We start from the raw sequence: 26,095 nt of genomic DNA, 5'->3' as shown, positions 1-26,095 counted from the left end.
GTATGATGTATGATTGTATGATATGTCTTTACATTCCAGACAAGAAATACGCACTTTATCTTCCTTGCCGATTCCATACTCAAGCGGCTAGGCCCTTCGATGGTCAGCCGCTGACTAAAGGGTATATTCTTCACTTAACGGGTCAGCTAATAACGCCGCCGTTCTGCGACAGTTGGATGATAAAAAATTTTGCTTGTACTTTGCAATTGTGTTTTAAAATACACTCTAGGTTTCAAGAAGCTTCGTTTCATCTCTTCCCATTAAAAAAAAAAGAGTCGCCGACAATCACCTTTTCAGGTCTGTAAATCAGGACACTGCGTTGAACACTCTCATATACGGAGCATCCATTTCATCTCGATCAAAATTAGCGCATCCCTGATGTATTACAGTTACTCTGAATTTTTTTCCAGACGGACACTTTTCGAAAAACAATTCTGCTTCTGTACCCAACGTAGATACTTCACTTGCGACTAGCTGAAACAGCGTTTCGATTCTGTGCTTACGAAATTTCAAGATCGAGAGAGCAAAAGAAAAGTTGTTGGAATAATTATGAATATCGATGTTACGGAATACATCGAGCGCCTGTCGAATAGAATCTCATTTCGAAATGAATAATTCTTCTATTTTTCATATCATAGACGTATTATTGTAGGGAATCTAGTTTGTGTTCTGGAAAAGTACAATATTTACAGTATGCATCACGTATTCATCGTAAATGGATCATATATATTAATATCGTACGTCGACCGCATATAACTATATACTTTTCGGTCTCTGCATCATTATTATATCTGATCTATTATTATGTTTGATCTATTTATACACTCTTCTCTCGGGTACCCATACTTCAATTGAATCACTGTTTTGCCACCAATTTTGGAAGAAATTTATTTCCATTAATCTCTTTTATCGCCGACAAGTCGGTCAGTACACACGGGCTAAGTACTGGCTTGGGTTTACCATTGCGAAGACTGTGTTACTCGGAAGGTGAATGCAGCCAGCATCATCTCGAAATTCGTAAATCTCTGATGTTCTGCAATAAGTTCTCAACTCTATTGTTGGAACATCTCAGGGAGCGCAAGTGCACGACGATTTTCGGTTGTCACACCAAAGACCATTAGGGCAACTGTCTTCACATTCTTCAGTCAACGCTCTTGTCCACGACCGCTATAAAACGTTGACTGCAAAAGACATTCGAATTTTTTAAATTTGTCTAATGCAGCATGGCGGGTTTTCGACATCCGGCGATGAAGTTAGAAAGTAATAAAGAGCGTACACCCTGTTGCGGACGTGTGGTCAGTGTCCTTCCTTACCGTCTAAACTCATAGTATTCATGCAGGTTTCTCTCTGTTCATACATGTAACGGTTATTTACCCGCGTTTGCTTACATACAAGAATATATATTTACTCAACTATTGTCACTAATATTAGAGATCAGTGACTTTTGTAAAATAAGCTTGTAATTCAAACAGGCGAAGCCTTACTTGAGACTGACTCCGTTGAACGTTAATTCGTGATTAGGAGCCGCGCAACGATACATAAATTAGAATTATGCAACTTAGATCATAAGGTGGAAGAATATTATGATTTGTTGCCGAAGCATGCGGATTGAAAAAGCTCTACTATTTTCAATATACGCCGAAAATGGAACGTGAGGTAGGTAAACAATTCTTTTTGACTTTATTTGACATATCATTGTGACCTGCACAGCTTCTGTGAAAGTTAGATTGGGTCATGTTAAGTTAGGTTAGATTCGCTTGTATAAATGAGAACGATCGAACAATCACATAATTCTCAAATGTGATATTACAATCCTGAAAAAATTCCACAAATATCAGAAAGCCTTTTAAAATATCAAGAAATCGTCATTTTCTTCTTTGATATTATTGTAACAGCGAAGAGCCGGAGTTTAGAATATTTTAGTCGTGCTGGAAATTTATAGACAATTTACGTACACAAAGGTGAAACTTTTCTTGTTAAGACTAATGGATAATCTATTTATCATTTAACCTTCGATCCTTCCATCCAGGGCTGCAATGTTTTGTTCGAAAGCATTGATGGATTGGCACGTATGGCAGAAGAGCAGTCCGATAAGGATGCCGCGTCAACTTTGAGAGGATTTCTCGAGTATGTCGATACCCTCGCGAATGCAAACATTAAAATCAAGAGCAAGGATTCGATAAAGACGGAAGATGCCACCGCTGCCAATGTGATTCAACAAAAATTCACAAACACGAATCTTACAGATTTAGTGAGTAACAGCTGACCCAGGATTCCCAGAATTCTTTAGTAAGAGATCAGTTTACTCTGTCAGCAAACGATCTTCAAATCATAATTCATATCACTGCTTAAATATTTATACTTTACCATGCATGGAAGATCATTCTCCAAATTTTATCCTTTGAACCTCTCACTCGATGTGTGTTTGTAAGATACAGGATGAAAGTAAACGATATGTTTACGATGCTACACTTTCAATCTGGCAATTTCAAACTCGTTGCTACCGAATGAGATTGAAGATCATGTCGTTAATGTAATGAAAGAATTTTTAAAAAGCATGACTGTTTTAGAACTTTAAAGATAGTTGAAAATTTAGTAAACTGTTAAAAAACAAAACATACTAATATTTTTATTTCAACTTCTCTTGAAAGTCACTCTAAAGTTGCGAAGTAGTGATTTTATTGGTTATACTTTGTTGACGTAATGTTAATAACTTTAACCTCTTGCCATAAATACTAAAATAACCCAAAAACTTGCGTCCATTGGAAAACTTCTTTTTACTTTTACAAATTGGCTTCAGTTCCAGTACTACTAAAAAAATTAAAATCTATTCATATACCACACAACGCCCAGCGGTAAATACTGAGTAAATGTAGAAAAGATAAAACAAGTGAAAGGAGACCAAGCTAACATGATTTATCTCAATTACAGGTGGAAAAAGACGCTATGACAAAATCAGCCGTACAATACATCGCTCTGGCAGAAACGCAAGGTCCGTTCAACGAGGGGAGCACCGAAGAAGATTGGAAGCTGAATGAAAGAAATCAGAGCCCATACCGCTGTGCAATATGTCAGGTTCAATTTTCGAGTCGAGTTTCACTGGATAGACATATCGTAGACTTGCATCTAGGTACCACGGGCCGTTTCCAGTGTGATGTTTGTCACAAGGAGTTTTCCCGTGTGTCAGACTTAGCCAGGCACAAGTTGATACACACAGGCGTAAAGCCATTCCAATGCAATACTTGCCAGAAGCAATTTTCCCGACAGGATCATCTAAAGCAGCACATACTCAGTCATTCGCAATGTTCAGATGGCGAGTTTTTTGCTTTCGACAACGGCTTGAACAGGTGCACGATATGCCATAAACAGCTTTCTCGTCCTCAGCACCTAAGGACCCACATGCGTCAGCATTTGGGCACACTGTTCGAGTGCGACAAGTGTAGCAAAAGATTCTCACGCGCTTCGCATCTCAGAGCTCACATGAGACTCCACTTGGGTACATGTTTCAGATGTGAGATATGCCAAAAAGAATTCTCTCGACCTTCCGACTTGGATAGACACAAACTTACACATCTGGATAAGAAATTGTTCGATTGCCCCACGTGCCAAAAAAAGTTCTCCAGAAAAGACAACCTGAAAAAGCACATGCTTTCTCATGTCGAATCGATACCGACGAACCAAGAAAGCCACGAGAACGTCGGCTTTGAAATAAATATGGGCGACGACAATTCTTGTTTAAATTTGAGAAAGAGTTTCCCATTACCCTTGCACCTGGAAGGACACACACCGAGTCGTGAGAGTGACACGAGATGCCACGAGTGTCACATTTGCAGAAAGCATTTTGCAAGGAAAGACCATTTGAAGAGACATATCGCCTCACATAAAATCTGCCCTCATCATCAGAGCCCAAATTGTGCAGGGTGTCAGGCGGTGAAAGAAGAGACAATGCTGCAAGTGGATTCGAGCACATTTGAGTGCAGGGAAAGATCGAGCAACTGCGACCTCTGTAGTGTACAGTTCGCCAGTACTTACAATTTTGAAAACGATGTGTGCGCGCATAATTGGCGGGATAAAAGATTCGAGTGCGCGGTTTGCGAGAAGCGTTTCAACAGAAAGGTTCGGTTAAAAGAACACGTTCGCAGTCATGGGGATCAAAAGTTTTCTTCGTTTGACGGTAGAGACAAGGAAGAAAACAGGTGTAATATATGTCATAAACAACTGTCACGACCCGAACATTTGAAAGCACACATGCGGCTGCACTTAGGCACACTTTTCAAGTGCGATGCATGTGGGAAAGAGTTCTCTCGATTGTCAGACTTGGACAGACACAAGCTAGTACACTCTGGACTCAAACGATTCATATGCATCATTTGCCACAAGCAATTTTCTCGTAAGGATTACTTGAAGAATCACATGCTATCGCACGCCAATCAAAAGTCATTTGAGTGTGACAAGTGTAAAAAACGATTTATGCATTTCTCCAATTTAAGAAATCACCTTCATCTTCATCTAACTGAGTAACTAATAATGTTTGCAATTGTGTTAGCTGATGTGACAAATGTAACGACTGAACGGTGTGACCGGTCTTACGTTTTTGTAAGTTCCCATTCAAGACTTAATTGACAGGCCAGGGATTTAAACCCAAGTCCTCCCATTCCACAGTCACAAGTGCTAGCATCTAAGCCACTACGGTCGATATAAAATCATCTTTGCTTGTGATTTATCATCTGCTAGTTTTATATATTCAACATACCACGTTTGTGAGAACAATATCTTATATCATCGTCACGGCTCTGAACCTCCCAGTTCCGATACCGTCTGGTAAGTTTCTTCGTTTATTTCGGTTGTTATACCAATCATCTGGCATTTGAAATTGTCTCTTTCCCGTGCCTATGATGCAGCTCCAGTTTGCGACTTTTGCTTTGTGTGTTTCTCTTGGTCCCTCTTCCTTGTATAGTTGGAAGCCGAAACAATAAGATGCACCCACTTCTGCAGTCGCGCTGGTTGCGGCAGACGTGGGTTGAACGTTCCTTTTGTACCATCGTTTGGTGTCTCCTTTTTCATTTGGTCTTGTTCGAATGACCTATGCTTCAGACCCCATCATGCCTACGTTCTTAAAGGCAATGTTGTCGATTCTGTACGTTTGGAATTTTCTTATTGTATCTGATACGTGTATCAAATACTTAAGATTGAATCTTGTTCCGAGCACATACTCAGCGAATGTGGTAGTGGTTATCCCGAAACTGGTAAGGCACTAACCAATCTCTGGTACTTTAGGACCAATTGGAAAGAATTTACCTGCTGAGTTTGGCATGAATTCTGAGTTTGCAGGTTTTCTTACTCAAATGTTAGGTATAGGTTCCATAAACATGTCGCCGGCAATACCAAGCGATGGTACTTCCTCGAATAGGTTGTGCGTGTCAGTCACTTTTTGGGCATGATATCCACCGAAATTTTGGATTACTGTAGTTGGCAAGGGAGGTATAGCTAGACATGTTTCCTTCTCAAGCTTATCTCTGTAAGTTTCGATTTCGTGTAGGTATGCATGCAGCGCCAGAGGGACGTTGAATTTGTGGTCGTGTACGGCTTTACGAATATCCTTTTGTGCGCTCGTGAGAGTTTCAAGTCCTTGCTTACTCTTTACCTCTATCAGCTTTAGATGTGATAGAGCGGTAGCATAGTAGACGACCTTTTCTCGGATGATAACTCTTTCGAGTTGTTTTTCGTCTGCTCTGTAGCCGTTGTACGTTTTGGCTGCCACATCTACGATCTTACGAAAGTTGGTGAAGAAGGTTTGACGTGGAAAAATCATTGGTACTCCGTACATCTACTCCAAAGATAGCCTCGGAGATGATTGACTCATTTCTTTGAGGACTTGGTTTTGTAGATAGATTCGTTGGCGGAGATAGTTCTTCTGTCCGCTCTACGCGTTTGGTTGTTGTTTATTTGTCAGTCTACTTTCAGATTGCTTTTGAATTTTCTTACCGACGTGAGTTAGGTCAAAGTTTTCAGGCTCCCCTTGATATTCTGGGGCAACGCGTTTGATATCTACACTAGTATAAACAATGTTGACTTTTGCGTTTACCATTTTTCTACACTACAATTTTCTCATCAGAGACCAGCAGTGTAAACTAGGTAAAGAGTGTAAAATAGATACACAAGTATCTAAAACTTTTTTCACACTGTTCTGTATAACTATCGCCACTCATATTTTGTAGAACAATTAAAATTATGAGAGAAAATAATGATCAAAGATAAACATAAGCAAAATTTATCTTACACATAGATTTGGTAACTTATTCATATCGGTTTTGTTTAAGGGGTTATTCTAGTCTAGAGGCATAAATTTCGGGTTTGATAAAAAAAAAATATACGTATATATATTTACCATCCATTTTTTTTTAGTCTTTCAATTGATTTTTCAAAAACTTAGCCAAAATGTTTGTGTATATATATATATATATACATATATACATACATATATATATATATATATATATATATATATATATATATATATATATATATATATATATATATATATATATATATATATATATATATATATATATATATATATAAAACTGGAAAGTTATGGGCCTCTAAATGTAACTGTGAAAAAATACAGTTTGAAACGGTTGATATGATTGCAATGCTTCCATTAATCTGAAACGGAAATAAAATCAATTTTCTTTATTATTTATAACTTTCTCAATTTTTGGAAATTCGACATCAGCTTGGGCAAAAATATTCTTAAAAGATGTACCTGTAATAATATGCATAAAATGAAAATTGATCTTTCCAAATTTCTAGACTACAATACCCCCTTAATACGTGACTAAGCAAAGACATCTGTTTCGTTTGCTTTCTCTTTCCAACTTTGTAAGAATATAGAAATTTTTATACCGAAGTGCTTCGAAGTGTTACACATTATAATTTAATAAAACTGTCCGTTGCACTGTTGAACCTCGTTACTTTAGCGTTTAGTAACTATTTATAATTATAATTGTACAAAAAAGAACAAAAAAAAAGTGAATAAATATTTTCAAGGTTACAAATAAAGTTTCTCGAAGCTTTTCATTCTTCAAATTCATCTCGTTCTGTGATATTTTTGACGTCAGAATACGTAATTCACGCCGTTCATTACGTATAATCACGCAGATGCCTTGAAGTTGAGCACCTATTCGTTCTTTCAAACAAAAATTGCGCTATAAAACTGCGGGAAAACTGGATTCAACATGAAAAAAGATTCGAAACTCGAGCTCAAGTGATTGAAAAAACCCATATTCAACAATGGATAAACTTTTTTGATACCGTGATTTGATGTAAACTTCTGCATAGATTGAAGTTACAATTTACACGGTTTCTTACAAAATGTCCCTTTCTTGATTATGCGGTTTGGTACTTACAGGTTCACAGAAATTACTGAAAATATAATTTTATTGGAAGCGTTTCCTTCTTCACTTTCATTCTCAATTTCTTTTTCCTCCCGTTTACATGACTTGTACAATATACTAATTTACGAATGAATATAGCTGCGTGATGCTGCAGATAATAGAATTGCTCCAGGCAAAATATCAAAACCACTATATACTTATATATATATTATATATAATATAATACATAATATTAGATATCTAACAACATTATATGTGATGTTCATTTCCAAGTATTTTCAATTGAAATAACATTTTCTCTTGCATCATACGTATTGTAGGCAACCCATGATACAGTTATTACATCTATGTACAAATCAACGACCCAGCATACTTACAAATATAATTAACGTACATGATGTAATATTGATTCATTCAAAAGATATAGACCTAATGCAACAATAAAAAACAGAAGATTATTTACAATAACAAAATAACAAAAGAATTGGGCACCTGTTTATATAGGAACTTTGCTAGAGTCTGCGGCGATAATTTGAACGTGTTATACAGTATTGCTGGATACAATATCGTTTCTCACCAAATAAATAAAGTGTACTTACATGACATACACATCTGTACAATTCGATTACATTGTCCCAAGGACGTGTGTATTTCATCTGGATTTTTTATAAGAACAAAAATCAAGACTCTAAGAAAAAAAAAAAACAGTTAGGCATTCATATAATCCCAATTACTAGTTAAAACAAAAAATAATCACAATTCGATAGTTAGACAGCGCAATTATCGATCGATCCACAACCTAGTTATTATGCGTAAAAGTAACTGTGAGTGAAACGGATTTATTTACAGATATATTTCATAGAAAAAATCTAATCTGATGAGAAAAATTGTACGAAATATGAACATCACGTGACGATGTTTGCTAGAATGTAGGAATCCTGAACACCAAAAAGAAAAGAAAGAAAAAAAACTGACTCAGGTACAAAATCCTGGTGTTTCTAATATTTTTGTATTGATATACCATCCGTATATAGTAATGCGATATTTGATGAGACATGACAACTCGCTGTGTTGCGTGTCCGTTTTACGACTAATGCCATGTAATTATTATTCTAAACGATACGTGATTTTATCATCGGCTGGATGTTTTATTACGTTATTTTTGTTTGATGAATCTTATTCTTTTTCGTTAACATTAAAAGTTCTAAAAATATTTGAGATTACAATTGCCTCTATATTCCATCGGCTTATTACATTATAAAGGTGCTTAAGGTTCAAAATTTGTAAACATTTCAGCCACCATGCTGAATTTGAATTTTGATAATCACTCCGTTATTATGCATTCGTTTATCGATGTGTTTGGATCCATTCTAAGTCACACAATATCTCCGGAACTATAATATAAGGCCTCCAACTATGCATACATATATTGGCTTTAAGTATGTTATTATTATTTGTAATCCCAAAATGTTTGATCTACGTTTACGACCTATTAAAATTACTTGATGTCACGATGACTCTAATTGATATCCGCAGCTTGCGCCCCTGATTACAGGAACTTTGAGAAAAATATCAATTTTCGTTCGGACTCAACGCAGTTTTTCGTATTTCAAAGTGTACTTTTGGGATGTTTCGATTTTTTTGTCCATTGTTCGAAGTTTTGTTTACTTGTATCATTTCTTTTTCTTTTCATTTCTTCACTTATGTCGGTAACTGAAATTCAGTACTTTGCAGTTGTTGTGAAATGTTAATAATGTGATATAGTCTAATCGTCCATTTGTAGTTTTTCTGCTGCGACAGCAAAGAACTGACTTGACTCTTAAACAGATAGTCTGACCTTTCACAGTCGGCGTTTATTCCATAGTCAGCAAAAGATCATCCCCTTCTAGTTTCATACCCTGACTTATGTCAAGCGACTTGATCTTTCCAGCCTTTGGTGCTTGCACAACCATTTCCATCTTCATAGCCGAAAGTACCACCAAAGGAGCCCCCTTCTCAACAGTGTCTCCAACCTTCACCCTTATATCGATCACGGTTCCTGGCATCGGAGCTCCAACCTGACTCTTGTCTGACTTCGATGCTTTAGGGTGAATGTGTAGTTCCTGAAATTATAAAACAGAGAGTGACGTCACTGCAGTTTTCTACAAATATTCTAAAGACAAAGTATTAATTAGCGAGTATAATGGTAAGACACCATGGAAGAATATCGTGAAAGTAAGGTAGGTTCACTTAGCTCTGACTTACCGCGAGTTAAGGGCACGGCAATGTATATAATAATTAAATTACGGTAAGAGAGTGGCTTTTACATACCTTCACAGCCTCCTTATCCCTAATGAATACCGATCTCAGTTGTCCGTTCATCTCGAAGAATACTTCACGTTCTCCGTTTGCCGTGAGGTCCTCAGCCATCGCCAAAGTTTTGATACCAAGAGTCTTACCCCTCGCTATTGTAACTTCAAATTCTTCCCCAACTTTCGGCCCAGTCAGGAATATTCTCGTATCCAACTTGTCCACCGGACCAAACAATTCTTTGAAGTTGAGGTAATCCTCGGTTACTTGCGGATACAGAGCTGCTGACATCACATCCTTGTCGGTTACGTGAGGGTGAGATTCTTTGAGCTGAGTCTTTAGAGCAGCGAAGTCCAACGAGGGTAAACTCGCCCCCGGTCTTCCCTCGATGCGCGGCATCGCTTTCAGGACTTTAGACCTGTAGGATGAATTGAACTTGGATGTATTAATCTGACTGTTGCATAGACGAAAAAGTTAGGGAAAATCGGATAGAGCGAGACAACGCTTATATTGTTATCTGTATTAAAGTTGCTACTTACCTGAGAGGCTCTGGGAATCCTCCGTAAGGCTCACCAATGGCACCCTGAAGGAACTCAACGACGGATTTCGGGAAAGATAGCTCTTCAGCTTTTTCAAGCACCTCAGCCGCGGACAATTTGTTTTGTACCATAAACTGGGCAAAGTCACCAACGACCTTCGAGCTCGGTGTGACTTTGATAATGTCGCCGAGAAGGAGGTTGGCTTCTCTGTAGGCCTTTTTAACGTCCTCGAAGAATTCGCCAAGTCCAAGAGAGTACGCTTGGAATTGTAAATTGGTGTACTGGCCTCCGGGTATTTCGTTTAGGTAAACATCAGCGTTTCCGGACTTCATCGTGGTCGTACATTCGAAGGGTGCGTAAAGGGTACGCGTCTGTTCCCAGTAGGCCGAGTACTCAGATATATCAGTAAGTTTTATCCCAGTGTCCAATGGCGTTCCTGCAATACATTTTCCAAGTTAAAACCTTCTACTGATCCATCGAAAAATCACCATCAAGCTGAACCGAAGTCAAGCACACCTTGAAGCGAGGCAACGACGGCTCCCATCGACGGCTGACTCGTCATTCCGGACATGCTGTCGACGGCAATGTCGACGACGTCGGCTCCAGCCTCGGCACAAGCCAACATCGACGCGACTCCTGCACCAGCTGTATCGTGTGTGTGAATGTGGATGGGTACGTCGGGTTGTTTCTGCCTGATAGCATCTATCAGTAAACTAGCAGCCTTAGGTTTCAAGAGACCAGCCATGTCTTTGATCGATAGAACATGGGTTCCAGCCTTCACCAGCTCATCAGCTAAGTTTGTATAGTACTTCAGGTCGTACTTTGTGCGTTTAGGATCGCTAACATCACCGGTGTAAGAAATTGCAGCCTCTACAACTCCACCAGCTTTTCCAGCCGCCTCCATACCTGCAAAGATTTTACCATTTACTAGGATGAAAGTACCATGTTTTGCCAGTTTAATACCGTATGTGACCGTCAATTGATCCATTTCTGGGTATATCAACTACATGTAAGTGGAGTCCTGACCACAAATGGCACAATAGTGTTAGGTTTGCTTTGATCGCTGTAAATTTTAATTTTTATACAATTGAGTGGTCAAAAGTACCGTGAACATTTACTGTAGAAGATGTGCTTGTGATTTCATCAATAATTGAATCGATTTTCGGTACTAAAAAAAATTCAAATACTTCTAATCGGTGGTCACTACGGCCCATCTACCCTACCAATATCAATGGATTTTCAGTACGAATTAAATTCATCATCGCTGTGCTCACCCAGAATCAGGTTTGGCAAATAATTCAAGGAGTCGAACACCCTGAATATATCCATGCCAGTCTGCACGGCCAGCTCACAGAATTTGAAGACGACGTTGTCAGGGTAGTTCGTGTACCCCACTGCGTTTGCTCCGCGGAGTAACATCTGGAACGGAATGTTTGGAATGGTTTTTCGCATGTCTTCGAGCCGCTCCCAAGGACATTCGTGCAGGAACCTCAAAGCTACATCGAATGTAGCACCACCCCAATTCTCAAGCGCGTACAAGTTGCTAAATTTGTGGGAAACGAACGGAGAAATTTGCAACAAGTCGTGCGAGCGAACACGCGTTGCTAGCAGCGACTGATGAGCGTCCCGGAAGGTAGTGTCCATCAACAGTAACTCTTTTTTGGCCCGAACCGCCTTTGCGAAAGCTTCTGGTCCTTCCTCTTTGAGAATTTTACGCAGACCTTGTGGTGGTTCCAATATTCCTACAAATTAGATCACCATTTAGAATATCTGAAGGTGAATTCAGAAAATTTGAAACGAGCGGTGAAAGTGGATATTGACGTAGTATGCTTTAGGTTGTTTAATTCATACCTAAGAATTGTGCAAACCTACCTGGAGCATCTGGATCCATCGTCTCTTCAGCGGCGGCAAGCTTAGCAAAGTCTAAAAAAACAATTGTCAAACAAAACGGATAAAAGGCATGCGATAAATAAACGATAGTGTAAGGTATAAAAATGAAAAGAGATTAATAAGTTTAAGATGTAAATTGGGTGGGTATACGTAACATGAGCGAGTGTTCAGATCAATGATCGTATGAGATAGTTACGGTATGACTTGGGCATCCAATGGCTATACAAATTGAAACTCATAAACGACCCAGCATTGTTTACGTCAGGTGTCGTTAAAATTTGCAAATAAATAAAGTTCATGCCTCGTGTTTTGAATGCGTGCAAAGATAACATTTTTTGTATTTATCGTACCGAATTGCGGCTAACGATTGCAGTTAATGTATTTGTTGCATTAATTAACTTAGAAACGAAACTGACAATGTGAGTATGATTCCCGATGCGAACCTGGGCCATTGTGATTCAATGTGCCGAACGTGAAGAAGAGGCAATCCATCCCGAACTACGTTATCCACCAATACCTAAGGTCTGTTCATTTCCAACATTCATTCGTACCTCGAGCGATTTGAGGTATTTGTGGTTTGATTTCGGCTGGTTTTAACGACGTGGCAAGCGGGGTGCTCGGCCCATTTACGAGCACAGTTCCCAAGTAGTTGAGAAGCTTCTGCGCCCGATTCTGACTGGGCTGGAATTGGAATAGCTGCGGATTTTCGTCTATGAAGTAGGTGTCCACGTTCCCGTTAAGGAACTTCTGGTTCTCCAGTACGTTCAACAGAAACGGAATGTTCGTCTTGACTCCACGGACTCTGAACTCCCTCAGTGCTCGGTTCATCTTCGCGCAGGACGACTGAAGGTCTCCAGCGTGGGCTATCACCTAAAACCCGGGAAAAGCCCGATTTTCAAAAAGCCTCGAGAATGCGCAGAGCACCTTAAGGACTGCCCGCTCTCACCTTGACCAGCAGGGAATCGTAGTAAGGCGATACGATAGCCCCAGCGAACGCCGAGGCACTGTCCAACCGGATACCCATTCCCTCTCCGGATCGGAACACCTCGATTCTCCCAGTGTCCGGCTGAAAGTTCTTGGCTGGATCCTCGGTAGTGACTCGGCACTGAATCGCGAATCCTTGAGGCACGATTTTCTCCTGCGTCATGCCGAGTTCGGGCAGAGTCATGCCCTCGGCGATGTGAATTTGAGACTGGACAAGATCGATTCTGAAAGTAAAAAAGCGGGGTCAGTTCGATCTTCAGACACAGTGACCAGACTCTCAAGGTTTTAAAATTCCTCTACCAAACTCCGGATCCTTAACTACGAGTTAAGAGATCACTTCACGTAGGGTTCGAAACCTCATAATTACCCAGTGATTTCCTCGGTGACAGTGTGCTCCACCTGGAGCCTCGCGTTAACTTCAATGAAGTAGAAATTTCCGGATTCATCAGCAAGAAACTCAACCGTTCCCGCGTTCGCGTATCCAACGTGTTTTGCCAGCTTCACCGCGTGCTCCGTCATCTTGTCACGAACCTTCGGGTCCAGTGAGGGTGCCGGTGCAATTTCGACGACCTGACACAAGCGACAGAAGAAGGTATTTGGTTAGACTTTTCATACACCTGCAATTGAGGACCAATCTCTTCTAACGCAAACTCCACCCACCTTCTGATGACGACGCTGAACTGAACAGTCTCGTTCGTAAAGGTGAACGACGTTTCCCGCATGGTCACCCAACAGTTGAACTTCTATATGACGAGGCCTCTCGATAAACTTCTCGATGAACATCGCTCCGTTTCCGAAGGCAGCCTGAGCCTCGGATGACGCACGTTGGAAACTTTCTCGCACTTCTTCCATCCGTCTGACAACTCTCATTCCTGAAATAAAATATTTCCAGGACGTTAAAGTCAGCCGGCAGTTGTGAGACAACTGTTGATCATCCGGCGAGACCTACCTCTACCACCACCACCGTATGCAGCCTTGAATATAACCGGAAGTCCGTGCTTGTTGCAGAAGTCTTGAGCCTCGTCGGCCGTCGTGACAGGTCCATCAGTTCCTGGGACGATGGGAACTCCCGCACCGATCGCTGCTTGTCTGGCGGCGACCTGGTCGGATTTACTGGATATTAAAAGACTGCTGAGATATTGCTTTCGATGCTACATCGGAAGGATCGTCATATATATCGTGCGTTACCTTGTCACCCATCTGCTGGACCACCTTTGGACTCGGGCCGATAAACCGGATGCCGGCATCGACTACCGCCTGCGCAAAATCCGATCTTTCCGAGAGAAAACCGTACCCTGGATGGATCGCATCGACGTCATTTTCCTTGGCGACGCGGATTATCTCAGGGATGTTGAGGTACGCCTGAACCGGCGGTAAGCCTCGACCCACCAGGTAACCCTCGTCGGCTTTCTGTCGGTGCATGTGCATTTTGTCCTGCTCCGAGTATATGGCGACCGAACGGATGCCCAGCTCGTTACACGCCCGGAATACTCGGATGGCGATTTCACCTATGGTCACGAATTTGGAATAAGGTACTCGTCAAAGGGGTTTTGTATGGTTTACGATAGATTTCAAGCCGTGCAATGCAGAAAACAGAGTTTGGACATGATCGCAATGTGTACGGTTCAACGATTGAGACACAAACAGAAGTGATGTAGTGGAATCCAACGATAACGTACTCGATCATTGTAGCCACGTGAAGAAGCATTTGTAAAACCAGTGGTAACTGTGGTCTCGTGCTCTTAATTGAATGACTCGATGCACCGGCATCGTGAGAAATTTGTAAAATACTTCTAGCTCAATATCGGAGAATCCCACGTAGTGATTGAAATTCATGAAATGATATCGACGTGTTTTGCGTTATTTCGTAACTGCAGCGCATTGGAGCAGCACTAAAGTGGGGTGAAAAATTCCAATCAACGAACTTGACATCTGCATGTTACTCAATGAACTACGATTACCACACGTATCACTTTGGAATTTCATCTTTTGCCGCAGAGAGATAAATGTGTCTGGGATATCGCAATGGTCCTTTTTCACAAGTCGCGTTACGCCAAGGGTGAAGCGAACGTTCTTCATCCGGCATTCTAAGACCATTAAAAACTTACAACTATAACTTTCCTCCTATCGCGTTGCGTTGACCCACCACTGATTGCTACATGATCAAAGTTCGTCTTTCCGCTTAACGTGTGTACATGTGTGACCATTGAAAGACTTTAAGCTTTGTATTTAGCACCAACGCATTACGTTCGACACTTAGATTTGTATAGTCGTTTTGGAATAAACAATTGCGGCATACATTTATTCTAATTTATTAAAATGCGAGTCGCATAATCTCGCACGTACCTCTGTTCGCTACAAGGACGCTTCTTATTGGCTTGTACTCGACATCTGTGGCGAAATTGTTTTTAGCCACATTCCAGGTCTGGAGGATAACCCGGTGCCTGGAGAGAGCCCGCGTCGCTCTTCTTGCCGAATACATTTTCGATTATCTCTGTATATTTATCGGCGTTTGGAGTACGGTTTCCCCTTGGAACCGCTTCCTGATCTCTGCAGCGTCCCAAAATTCTCGTTCTCGAATCGGGACTCGTAACCTCCTGAAAAAATAATTATACAATTATTGCATATTATTGTATATATCCGGCTGTATTTTTGAGCTCGATTATTCACACAGTCATCGTTGACGTTCAAGTGAAATCATGCGACTGGTTCGTTGAACCTATGAAATATTCGGGTTATCCACTGTATCCCAGTTATCGTTTAAATTTTATCGTCGCAAGAAACGTTGATTCTACATGCATTGCCACTCACATTCACCGTCCCACTTTCAAGTCGGCTGGATTATTAAAGATTCTTATTTTTTGTACTTAAATCTCCGTTTCATCAGTGAAAAAATTTCGACTGTAAGTAGTGGCCGAAAAGCAAGAGTTGAAACATTCTGTACAGATAGTGCAAACTGCAGCATGATCACGTGGTCGTCACGATTAGATATCGAGCGGGTATACGTATAATATATGAAATATCGTACAACCTATGACAGAAAAGATACTTATGACGTTGTTATGCCAGCACTTTAAATGAACGGTTCTCAATATACGCTCGGCGATTTCCATCCGTCTTGGTTGTATTACAAAATTTGCAGAAACGCAGCCGATCGGGTCGCCGATTCTTACACAACTCGAACTTTGACCAGACGGATGCGCGATTTGTTAAACATTACCTTGAGACAGTTTTGCAGTACAGACATATTCTTCGAACTCAATCGAATCGCGTTCATTGGGAGAATTTTAATTACGCTTTCGCATGCATGACCGTCATGGCGTGCGAAATTCTCATTAATTATAATTTCGTTTACCCACTATTTCGCTGCTGCGATTTCCTCCGACATTGCAATAGCATAACTGGCACTGCATGAGTTAGCAGCGTTACTTCTTAACACACGGTATTTGTACAACGTATGATAAAACTACAAAGTTTAAGTGATTTCGTGGAACGATAATTGATGCGAATGGAACCAATTTCTTCTTCGATATATTGTTTATTCACTAACTTACATTTACAAAAGAAGAACAATGCTTGTTAACGAATAAGTTTTCAACGGTAAATACATTTATTGATTTTGACAGATTTGATGATCGTTAACGTTTTTAGTTTTTTATTGTGAATGACAAAAAAAAAAAAAAATTATCTATAATTTCAAAAAAGGAATAAATAAATATCCGCGGAATAACGCGTTAAATTTTAAGGCAAACGTACTGGTGAAGAATTCAGAATACTATCTATATCAACAAGACTCAGACCCTCAACTGTAGAATAGCTCACGTGATGACCCTAGGAATAGTTTCCTGCTCACCGAGCCAATTTTAAGAATAGAATGAGTAAATTTTTTTAGACACATGTAGCAGAGAGTCGTAGTACAACATTGTGCAATTGATGACAAAATCGCCGATGTAAAGGTGAGCAATGCAAGGTCTGCCATTCTAAGAGATCGGTTTTTGCTATCGTTTCTATAATTTTCAAATCGGACCGTTGCATCTGTATCGAAAGTCAAAACCCATAACGTTCCCATAATGTTTTTCTTCTCCCTAACAAAATTTCTTCCGCCGTCTATCGAGACGCGAGATTACTAATTTTACATCGGATGTTAACGGTAGTCCATCTTGGAATATCATGCGAATTATTTGGAGTTGTAGATACGCTTAACATCCGTCTGAGCATGTGCCAAGGCCGTGAGATCAACCTCTGTGCTCGATAGCTCATTGAGAACTGAAATGTGTTTAACTGGTTCAAGTGTGGTTGACACGACATATCAACATTATGCTCAAATCGGGATCCGCAACTGAAATAGCGTGATTAAGGCCTCTTCAATCATTAGCTGAATACCAATTAAGATCTCATTGCGTATCGACGTGACTACTGGAAACCAAATATGGAAAAAAAAAGAAATGTGATTGAAGAGAGCATCTGTGGTTTCAAACGCTGCAGCGATCGGAAAGCAAAATCTCGTAGAGAGTGGAGCGGAATCGTGAGGCGTGGTTGCACTTTTGCGATTTCTTCGCGAACCCTGCTGTTTTGCGGTATCATTTAATTACGATTTATGACTACCAAGCGTCGATTAAGCTAGAAATAAGCAATCGCTCGTGGTAGGCGTGTCCTTTGTTGGGCAAAATCATAGTCCAACTGTATTAAATAAATTGGATCAATTGGTCTGTTGAAGGTCCAACTATTTTTATACCGAGTTTTCCAAGCCACGTTGCGATGCCTATACCATACAATATGACAATCTGCACATTTTCTCCTGATTGATATGTGTCTGCTATAAGGGGACCGGAAAATTTCACAAATATAATGAGCACAGATTAGGTCATATTGTCGTTATTATCTGGGCAAGCTTAATTCTTCAGAGTAAGTACGAAAAATTAAATTTTCGCGTTAACGAAGTTTTTGTCAAAATCTCCTACGTTAAAATGATCGAGGTTAGATATCCTGGTGCATGTCTCTCCTCAATTATCTCCTTCTCCTTCAATTATGCTGAGTCAACAGCAAGGTTTGAAAAATCAACTTCAAGTCTCATAAAACACCGACAGTCCATGCGAAGGCGAACAAACCGTCTCTCAGTGCCGGAGCTGTTATGCAATATTTGAAAGTCGAACTAGAATAACAATTCCGAATCGTGAACGTGTAATCAACTAACATTAGTCGGTCGTTAAACTTAGGTATCAGATATCTTATAGTATTGACTAAAGATTCGAACGACATATTTTCCTTAAAATAGCAATACAAACTCTGCGTTTGGAAATCTACCCATCTGAATCATTCTCATTTCGTGTTAACCATTACTTCATGATCTCTAGTCAGCTTTGTTCTCTGTGTAGAAACACCTGGGTTTTCATTATTGCTAATTGGTTGAAGGATTAAATGACGCCTCGTAATTCACAGCTGTCTGGAAATATACTTGAAAGAACGTTATATTGAAATTTGAAATGCAGGCACAAATACGATCTTTCCCTTGTCGAAAATCTACGTTATACGAAAACTGTTCGAAATCCCTCGAATATCGCTCCCATGGTGATCTGATAGCAGATTTAGCATTGGAAAATATAAGATACCAGGGACGATTGGCACACAAATTACCTTCGAAATAACACCACTTCTACCGTGAAATCTGTTAGGTTCTCGTATGAGTTTCGCATGACTTGTGGTAGGTACGCGATAAGGTTGTATACATGATTTTGAATGGTTTTAACCGGTATCTCGACATAACAATTATAACACGCAGAATACAGTGAATTTATTGATTTCTAGTGCAGATTATTTGAGATATAGTTAGTGGCCACGTGAAAAATGATAAGAGTTCGATGCTTAACTATCACGCGATTGGCAAAGTCAAGGATTACGCGTCAACAGTCATTACTTACGTTTTTGAAGAACTCGTGAAAGATTAGTCGAACGATTAAATCGCTCGTAATTTGTGCAATGAGGAGAGGTGTGAATGACTTTAACCGCAGAGATATTAACACTGACGAATTACGTACCCTGTACATGTATGCTTAAACGCAAGTAGGTATACTCGAATTGATATGGTCGTCTTATAACGCTAGAAATATGCGTCGAGCTCAATCACCCGAGCGATAAAAGCGATAAGAGCTTTAAAATGTTATTACATCAGCGACAAGACTCGCCATCGTTGTATACCAACTTGATCCAAAAACGATTTTATCGAATCATTCGCTGATTATTCCGAGAAGATCAGCAGCCGCGTGGTAAACATTTTTCGTACCTCCTTAATGCGGTGGTGAAAAATTTTTCACTTCAGTTTCTAATTTTATACGCCTCAGTTTTTGATTCACGTTTACTTCAATGTTTTACCGATATTTTGGCATTTTGTCGGTAATTCAGTATTCCAATATTCACCGGCAGAACAATATCTCGGCAATCACCGATATGAGCAGTATTTTGGTAAACCGAAAATACCGGCTACAAAATCGATACGGAAAATCGGTATGAAATTTTCGATACCGCGCAACCCTAGTTAATTAATTATCAAGTGCAATATCTGGGTTAAGCCAACACGCGTTGTGAAACAGGCAGCCGGTTTTCTCTTTCCCTATTCTTTCCTCGGAACGAGCTGTCGTGTTGGGAAAATCCATATCGAGCTACTTTACACGTGTTTTACCAAGAAGACAGTGAAACTCGACGCCTCTAGTGTCACTCTAAATATTGACGTACTTAAAATATTCAGCTACTCTAATTTTTCAACCAAACAAGGTTTTCGGCTATATTATACATTGGAAGCTCCTTTATTTTCTGGTTCATAAAAAGCCAGCCTTTTATTCGCACGTACCAAGATGATTTATCCTGTCTTTTACCTTCCAAGACTGAAAATAAACCTAACAATTATTCCCACGTGTTACACACGAGATGGTTCAGGCATTTTCACCTTCGTACGCGAACGATACACGTTATATCCATGCTCTGAACAACCACTGAATTTTAAAATGGGAGACAGTGCTTAGCGTTGTTATATAATGATCGATGCTGGTTCGGCGTTATTCAATTTTGCAGGCTTCATTTTAAGTATAAGATCGAACGTAACAACAACTATTTATGCAGACTCTTTCGAGCTGGAAGGATCTGTAACACCCCATAAAATTTCGACGAATGTAGACTGAAAGAACTCTTTTCTTGACAGGCAACGTGAATAGTTAGAGAAGTTAGGATATCGCACCCTTATTTGAAAATAAGGCAAAAATTGCGCAGGTCACTTTAATCGCTAGATAAGCAATCCTGAGTGTAACAAATTATCCCACGATCTACGACGTCCTTCTTGAGTGCCTTATCAAGATATTCATATAACATTCTTAATCGGCGTTAAGCCGTAGAACGACGGCCCGCGAAACACGTGTCATGTTTTCGCAAATCTATATTGCAACCAAACGGTAAAAGGCAGAATTTAAAAAATTACGAGCGCACATCGATCATTTTTAACACTGCTTGATTTTAAAATTGTATTCTTCTGCATTTATATAATACAATTTTCGGAATATTGAAAAGCTTGCGATAAATTCAAACTCGTAGGATTGTTTATTTTTATTTTTTTGCCATTGTTCCCGAAGCTTTTCTAAGTTAAACTTTCAAAAAATCGTACCCTGATGTACAAGTGTTGAAATCTCGTTATCAAAACCAGTGAGTCTTCATAGACGTTCAGCTTTTTCACAGTGGTTAAAGAAAGCACATTAATTTTGATAAAGAAAGTTCTGTTTATATTCCCCAGCTAAAAATTATTCAGAAAATGCCAAGGCACTTATCATATTGCAGCATATAGCTGAGGGAGTATTTATCTAGCTACATTGCACAACTCATGTGCAGCCTATGTTTACAAGTCTATTCCACTGTTGTACGTAAGATTTTTTTTCTTTCTCTATTTCTGTATGAGACAGAAATTTCTGAATTTAGTCCCGTTTATCATCGCGCCTACATCTTCATTTGGCGCCACTTCGAAGCTTGTAAAATCATTACCTACCTTTAATTCACCTCCAGCATAAGCTGAGCATATAAATTCACTCGTGACAAGCTTACAGAATATTAGGCTACACGTGCGATTTTGTATAAATTATATTTATACATATATTTTCACTATTAAGGGGTGCCGAAAGATTTTATTAAAATACATTTACTTCCTTACAAAATGAGATTTCATTTTTTTTAGACCTTGATCTTTTTGGATTTTACAACAAATCAAAAAAAAAAAAAAAAAGTAAAAATAAAAAATCAAACGGTAGGAAAATAAATCTGGGATTAAAAATCCTTTTCACTCAAACATTTTCAATTTTTCATGATGGAGTAATGAACTTGGCGTCCAAACAAAATATAGCCGAGAAATTGGTGTGTAAAAAATTTTAAAGAAGCCTAAAATAAAAAAATAACAAATCACAATAGTAACAAAAAGCAAATCATGTGTGCACAGGTGTATTTAACGTTGTACGTTTTCTAACCTGTTGTTCAATACTTTTGCCCGATTCGACATCTGGCACCGTCAACTGAAAACCACGTCAACGACTACCGTTTAAACTTCAGTTCTCTATCTACCTTGAGTACTGCAGTATCTAACTTGTACAAAAATTTCCAGACTCTAGAAAACAGACAGTTATAAGACAATTTGCGAAAAAAAATCGAATTGATCGTATCTGTAATTCTGTTCTGATGGTTTGTTCATTTTTGTAATAAGGTAATTTTATTTATAACTATCTTTACCGCATCCCATTGATTAACTATCGAGAAAACCTTTAACTAATGTAAGAATTAATAACAGAGCTTGGGAAAAAATCAATTGAAAAACGTACACCGTCTGTGCACACATGATTTATTTGTTATTAGTAATTTGATTTCTTAATTTTTTATTCTAGGCTTCCTTAAAAAATTTTATGGACTAATTTCTAGGCTATATTTTTTTTTTTTTTTTTCTGATGCTATGTTGGTTATTCCATCATAAAATATTGAAAATATTTGTGTATAAGATATTTTTAATCACAGATTATTTGTGTACCGTTTGATTGTTATTTTTTTTTTTTTTTCGATTGGTTATAAAATTTTAAATTACCAATGTCCGTAAAAAATGAAATCTTATTTTATGAGGAAAAAAATAAAATAAAAACAAGAATGACAAATTTTTTTTTTAACCGCCGGCACCCCTTAATAATGAGATAGAGTATTGAAACTTTTAGGATCTTTGTTTTTCAAGGTAAACTTAAGATTTTTCAACTTGGAGCATAAATATTTTTTTAATGGCCACCGTATTACAGGACTATTATATTACTCACATACGGATCTGTATTGAAGTCTTTGACGTAAATGACCTTTTTTACCACATAATCGTCTGGCCTGATAATCCCACTCAGAGATATTATCTAGTATTATTAATAGAATATAGCGACACGATTAATCAGCTGCTTTCTTTACGCGTATATACATGTATAATTTATCAAGCCAATGTACAGTTCTTTTTATCACTACTCATTGCTGTTTTCTGCCAATTATATAACGAATAGATCGTTAAATAGAAAATTTTACCATTCAAGGACATGTTCTACGTCGATTTACTGTATTCTTCATAATCTTCCTGACAAGAATAGAGATTCTGTACATTGTCGAGTGAATGTCGCAAGGATGGTTACCTGCGCATAGAAATTGAACACGAATGTACTGAATAGAAAAAAATGAATACAGAAATAACCGTCGTAGATAGCACGAGTAGAAAATATTTTCTATACGAATTTCTAAAACTTTGAAAGTCGAAAATTTTCTTTATCACGGTTCAGTTCTATATTCCTTTTACTGCTTCATGATATTTCTGTAAACTGTAAGTCTCGCAGATTTCAAAAATCAACAAGAATAGTTGAGCAAAATTTTCAGGGAGCTTCCACCACCGACAACTGTCAAAAATCTCAATGTCAGATAAAGATTACACTAATCTCGGAGTGTTCGGTTGCTGAACCGTCCATCTTACAACGTTATACAACCCTTATCACGCTTGCATTAGACGCCGTCAATATCAACGAAATTACGATAGTAAATATAACCAGATCATTGCGTGCGACTCGCACAACTCAGCCACAACTCTGCTGCGGTTATGCTTTTATTACTGTAGATATAAATACGAGAAAGACTTTTTTATTTTCCTTCTCTGAAATTGTCAAGTAAATCCCCCTCTGTTACATCATGAGAGTGGAGATAAAAAGTCGATTGTAAAATGAGAAGATAACGATTGACTGGGAAAATTCATAATACGCATACAGGAAAATTGCAGAGTAGTTTTCAGAGACTTTGGAAAACTTGGCTAAGACGATGCGTATTAATTATTAAATAATTTGTTGATTTTCTTCGACAAGAGACGACTCGTGGTATAAATTTATCGACTCCAAATGACATACGCATCAATACAAAGATATTTAACTTGCGTTTCAACTATGACCTTTTATCGATAAGGAATAAACGAAGGTCTAAACTGTTATGCAAGATATTAATTTTTTCAATCGTTCGAAAAATTTCAGTGCCGTAGAAAACTGATCAAAAGTAATGTAAATTTAATTGCATTTAAATATTAGTAATCTAATATTTTACTTCGACATTGGTATGCGCCCTAATTGCAAGTATAACAAAACTGCACTCCAACCACCAATTATTACTACACCATATTTCTCCAAGTAAAATGATGCCGGATTCTCCCCGCTTTTCCAACTCCGATCGTCATAGCTGATGCTAGGCAAGATTCAACGGGTATTCAACACTCGATAGTTCCGAAAGCCGATGACGTAGATTCAATAACGACTCCTATTCGGTTTGTTGACGCAGACAGGACGCCATTAAACCTGTCGCAGGCTTCGTTCCGATGAATTTCTGGCTTCCAATACCGAAGGTTACAGTTAAGGGCTTAGATAAAATATTCAGGAGTGTCATGACGTCGGACATTTGAACTTTGCACTCTATTGTACCACGGATAAGTATTTTGCAAGTGTCAAAGTTATTTCCAAGAGACGAATTTCAAGTCAATTAAGGGTAGTTCCTACAGACTCGTGCTAGTATAAAAATCCTCGAGAGCTGACAGTACAGTAATTGTTTACAAATTCATATGAATCTGTGTTTTTGAAAGAAATGATCGAACGTAGTATAATGAAAAATTTTTGCAAGTTGTGTAAACGTCCCAATATCTGGTCTCCGAAGATTTACTCGCACAGACTTAAATCGAAGACGATGCTTCAAACTACTGTAAATTATTTGCATCACATACAATGCGGAAATAATGCGTAGTCAGAAATTGGCTCAAGTACCTGCAGAGTTTCGCACAAAAGCACGAGGGCGTCGTGGAATCGATTTTACACGCACGCGTCTGGTAAATTAATGTGCGTCACGGGATGAAGTAATCAACGTTTGCCAGAACAACAGCCGATTAAACCGAGATGATTACTATTTAATTATTATATTGGCACGGGTGCTAGAATTCTGTGAAAGCCGCTATAACCCATACAAGCAATGAAATAAACAAACGTCGCCTCTTCAATGAACTAACCTGGTCAACACTTTTAACAGACGGTAATAATTACAAATGCTAATTGCTGCGTACCAATTGTTATAACTTTCATTATCGCCGTGAACTTATGCCGAGATCAAAATTTTCTCGCTTTGGACGAACAGACTGATAGTGGCGCATTAACGGTTAGTGATATATTTCCTTAATTTTGAACTCTGCCTCCACCCTTCTCTCTCTCTCTCTCTCTCTCTCTTTTTTTCTTTACCCAGTGCTAATCGGCCTGCGTATACGCCTAAGTAAATAGAATTCCGTCGTTGTATTCATATATCTTACAACGACGCGCTGTTGGCTCGGATTTCGAGCCGAGTCACTTTGAACAAACGATTACGAAATATGTTTTTTCAATCAATCACACGAATGCTGAACAGTTGTGCGGGTTTTACGTAACTTAATGAAATAAATAGAAAAAAAAAAAAAAATTAAACAAATAACGAGGCAATTCAGAGAAGCTAAAACGGTATCAAAAGAAATAAAGGAGAGATAGAACAGCCCTAATATATAAGTGTAATTTTGTTCGAATTTTTAATGAATCGTTCAACGGCACTTTGAAACCCATTAATAATACGATTCTACAGAGAAGACAGCACCGCATTCGAGATTCCCAACATTATCTGTGCGTGTATTGAGCGAATGGTTTCCAATAGGCGTTGATGTTTCATGAATTTTTCGGGGCATCGTTGCCTTCGGAATCCCTACTAATCGCTGGGCGGATGTAAAAAGTTGACTCAAAAATTTCTACTCACACAACTAAGCTGCCGATGATGGAGCAAGGAGCAGTAGAAGCGTCCGGTTGAAGCCGGCCCGTGTCCCAAACCGTACTGAGAGACACATGCGTATTCGACCTGTACTCTACACCGCTGGTAGATAGTTACAACAGCGTGTTTCAGAGACGCTTGGCGTCGAGGCTTGCTGTTGACGCTTTTCGAATCGATGTAAACGCCACAGCGGCTCGTAGTCGGAACCAGCACATCCAAAACGGTATGAATCTTTAAAACCGTCGGTACGGTAGCTTGCTGTGTAAGAAATTTGCTTCGACGGGACCGACTGAAGTTTTCAGATTTCGTCGTTTTCTTCGAAATTTGATTCCATTTTTTACGCCTGTCTGCGCTTCGTGGCTTTATGGCACTAGAAATAGAACGAATTTGGTTTTTAACGAGTATATCATAAATTATTATAAACCTCTTGTGATCGTGACGTTGTTACAGTTTAATCATCTTCTTTCATATTAAGTTTGTATAGTTGTACTGAGGAGAAAGTTGCGACTGCAGCAGAAGTAACAAAAAGATTGTCAAGATAAAACATGCTCAAAACACTTATGAGGGAGTAGAAATTTATTAACTTGCAGAAAACTGTAACACTGGTTTGTTTGATATTTTATGAGCTATGAAAATTGTAAATCTGACGATCAT

At 38.9% G+C, this 26,095-nt stretch overlaps 2 protein-coding genes across 5 annotated transcripts; one reads left to right on the top strand and one right to left on the bottom strand.

Moving 5' to 3' along the window:
* The first annotated feature begins 1,306 nt into the window (after positions 1-1,306).
* LOC124308219 (zinc finger protein 84-like) lies at positions 1,307-6,446 on the top strand. 2 transcript variants are annotated; one of them, XM_046770719.1, is made up of 3 exons: positions 1,307-1,656; positions 2,030-2,251; positions 2,932-6,446. In XM_046770719.1, exons 1-3 carry the CDS (start codon positions 1,645-1,647, stop codon positions 4,519-4,521), a joined length of 1,824 nt encoding a protein of 607 aa, XP_046626675.1. In that variant the 5' UTR covers positions 1,307-1,644; the 3' UTR covers positions 4,522-6,446. The 2 variants fall into 2 exon arrangements, with proteins under 2 accessions (XP_046626675.1, XP_046626676.1); XM_046770720.1 differs by lacking the exon at positions 1,307-1,656 and having other exon boundaries at positions 2,121-2,289.
* A 976-nt stretch (positions 6,447-7,422) lies between these two features.
* LOC124308218 (pyruvate carboxylase, mitochondrial) lies at positions 7,423-25,572 on the bottom strand. 3 transcript variants are annotated; one of them, XM_046770715.1, is made up of 14 exons: positions 25,430-25,572; positions 15,446-15,696; positions 14,288-14,607; positions 14,049-14,199; positions 13,760-13,971; positions 13,467-13,669; positions 13,062-13,323; positions 12,667-12,985; positions 12,098-12,148; positions 11,500-11,967; positions 10,742-11,131; positions 10,226-10,661; positions 9,708-10,104; positions 7,423-9,499 (listed from the first exon to the last, which is right to left on the bottom strand). In XM_046770715.1, exons 2-14 carry the CDS (start codon positions 15,579-15,581, stop codon positions 9,251-9,253), a joined length of 3,594 nt encoding a protein of 1,197 aa, XP_046626671.1. In that variant the 5' UTR covers positions 15,582-15,696; positions 25,430-25,572; the 3' UTR covers positions 7,423-9,250. The 3 variants fall into 3 exon arrangements, with proteins under 3 accessions (XP_046626671.1, XP_046626673.1, XP_046626674.1); XM_046770717.1 differs by lacking the exon at positions 12,098-12,148; XM_046770718.1 differs by lacking the exons at positions 14,288-14,607; positions 15,446-15,696; positions 25,430-25,572 and adding exons at positions 18,631-18,635; positions 24,478-24,482 and having other exon boundaries at positions 14,049-14,180.
* Between the last annotated feature and the right edge of the window lie 523 nt (positions 25,573-26,095).

This window comes from Neodiprion virginianus, chromosome 6 (genome assembly GCF_021901495.1).
Source record: "Neodiprion virginianus isolate iyNeoVirg1 chromosome 6, iyNeoVirg1.1, whole genome shotgun sequence".
Classification (NCBI taxonomy): Eukaryota; Metazoa; Arthropoda; class Insecta; order Hymenoptera; family Diprionidae; genus Neodiprion; species Neodiprion virginianus.
The sequence above is the reverse complement of the archived record's forward strand: the minus strand, read 5'-3'. Positions and strand labels throughout refer to the sequence as shown.

What these genes read in the sequence shown, in the direction of transcription:
- LOC124308218 (XM_046770715.1), bottom strand. Translation starts at nt 15,581, where the DNA reads ATGTATTCGGCAAGAAGAGCGACGCGGGCTCTCTCCAGGCACCGGGTT. An exon ending in TTTGCCAAACCTGATTCTGG is followed by an intron (nt 11,132 to 11,499) that starts GTGAGCACAGCG and finishes AAATCTTTGCAG; the next exon opens with GTATGGAGGCGGCTGGAAAA. An exon ending in CGTCGTTGCCTCGCTTCAAG is followed by an intron (nt 10,662 to 10,741) that starts GTGTGCTTGACT and finishes AATGTATTGCAG; the next exon opens with GAACGCCATTGGACACTGGG.
- LOC124308219 (XM_046770719.1), top strand. An exon ending in ACACGAATCTTACAGATTTA is followed by an intron (nt 2,252 to 2,931) that starts GTGAGTAACAGC and finishes TCTCAATTACAG; the next exon opens with GTGGAAAAAGACGCTATGAC.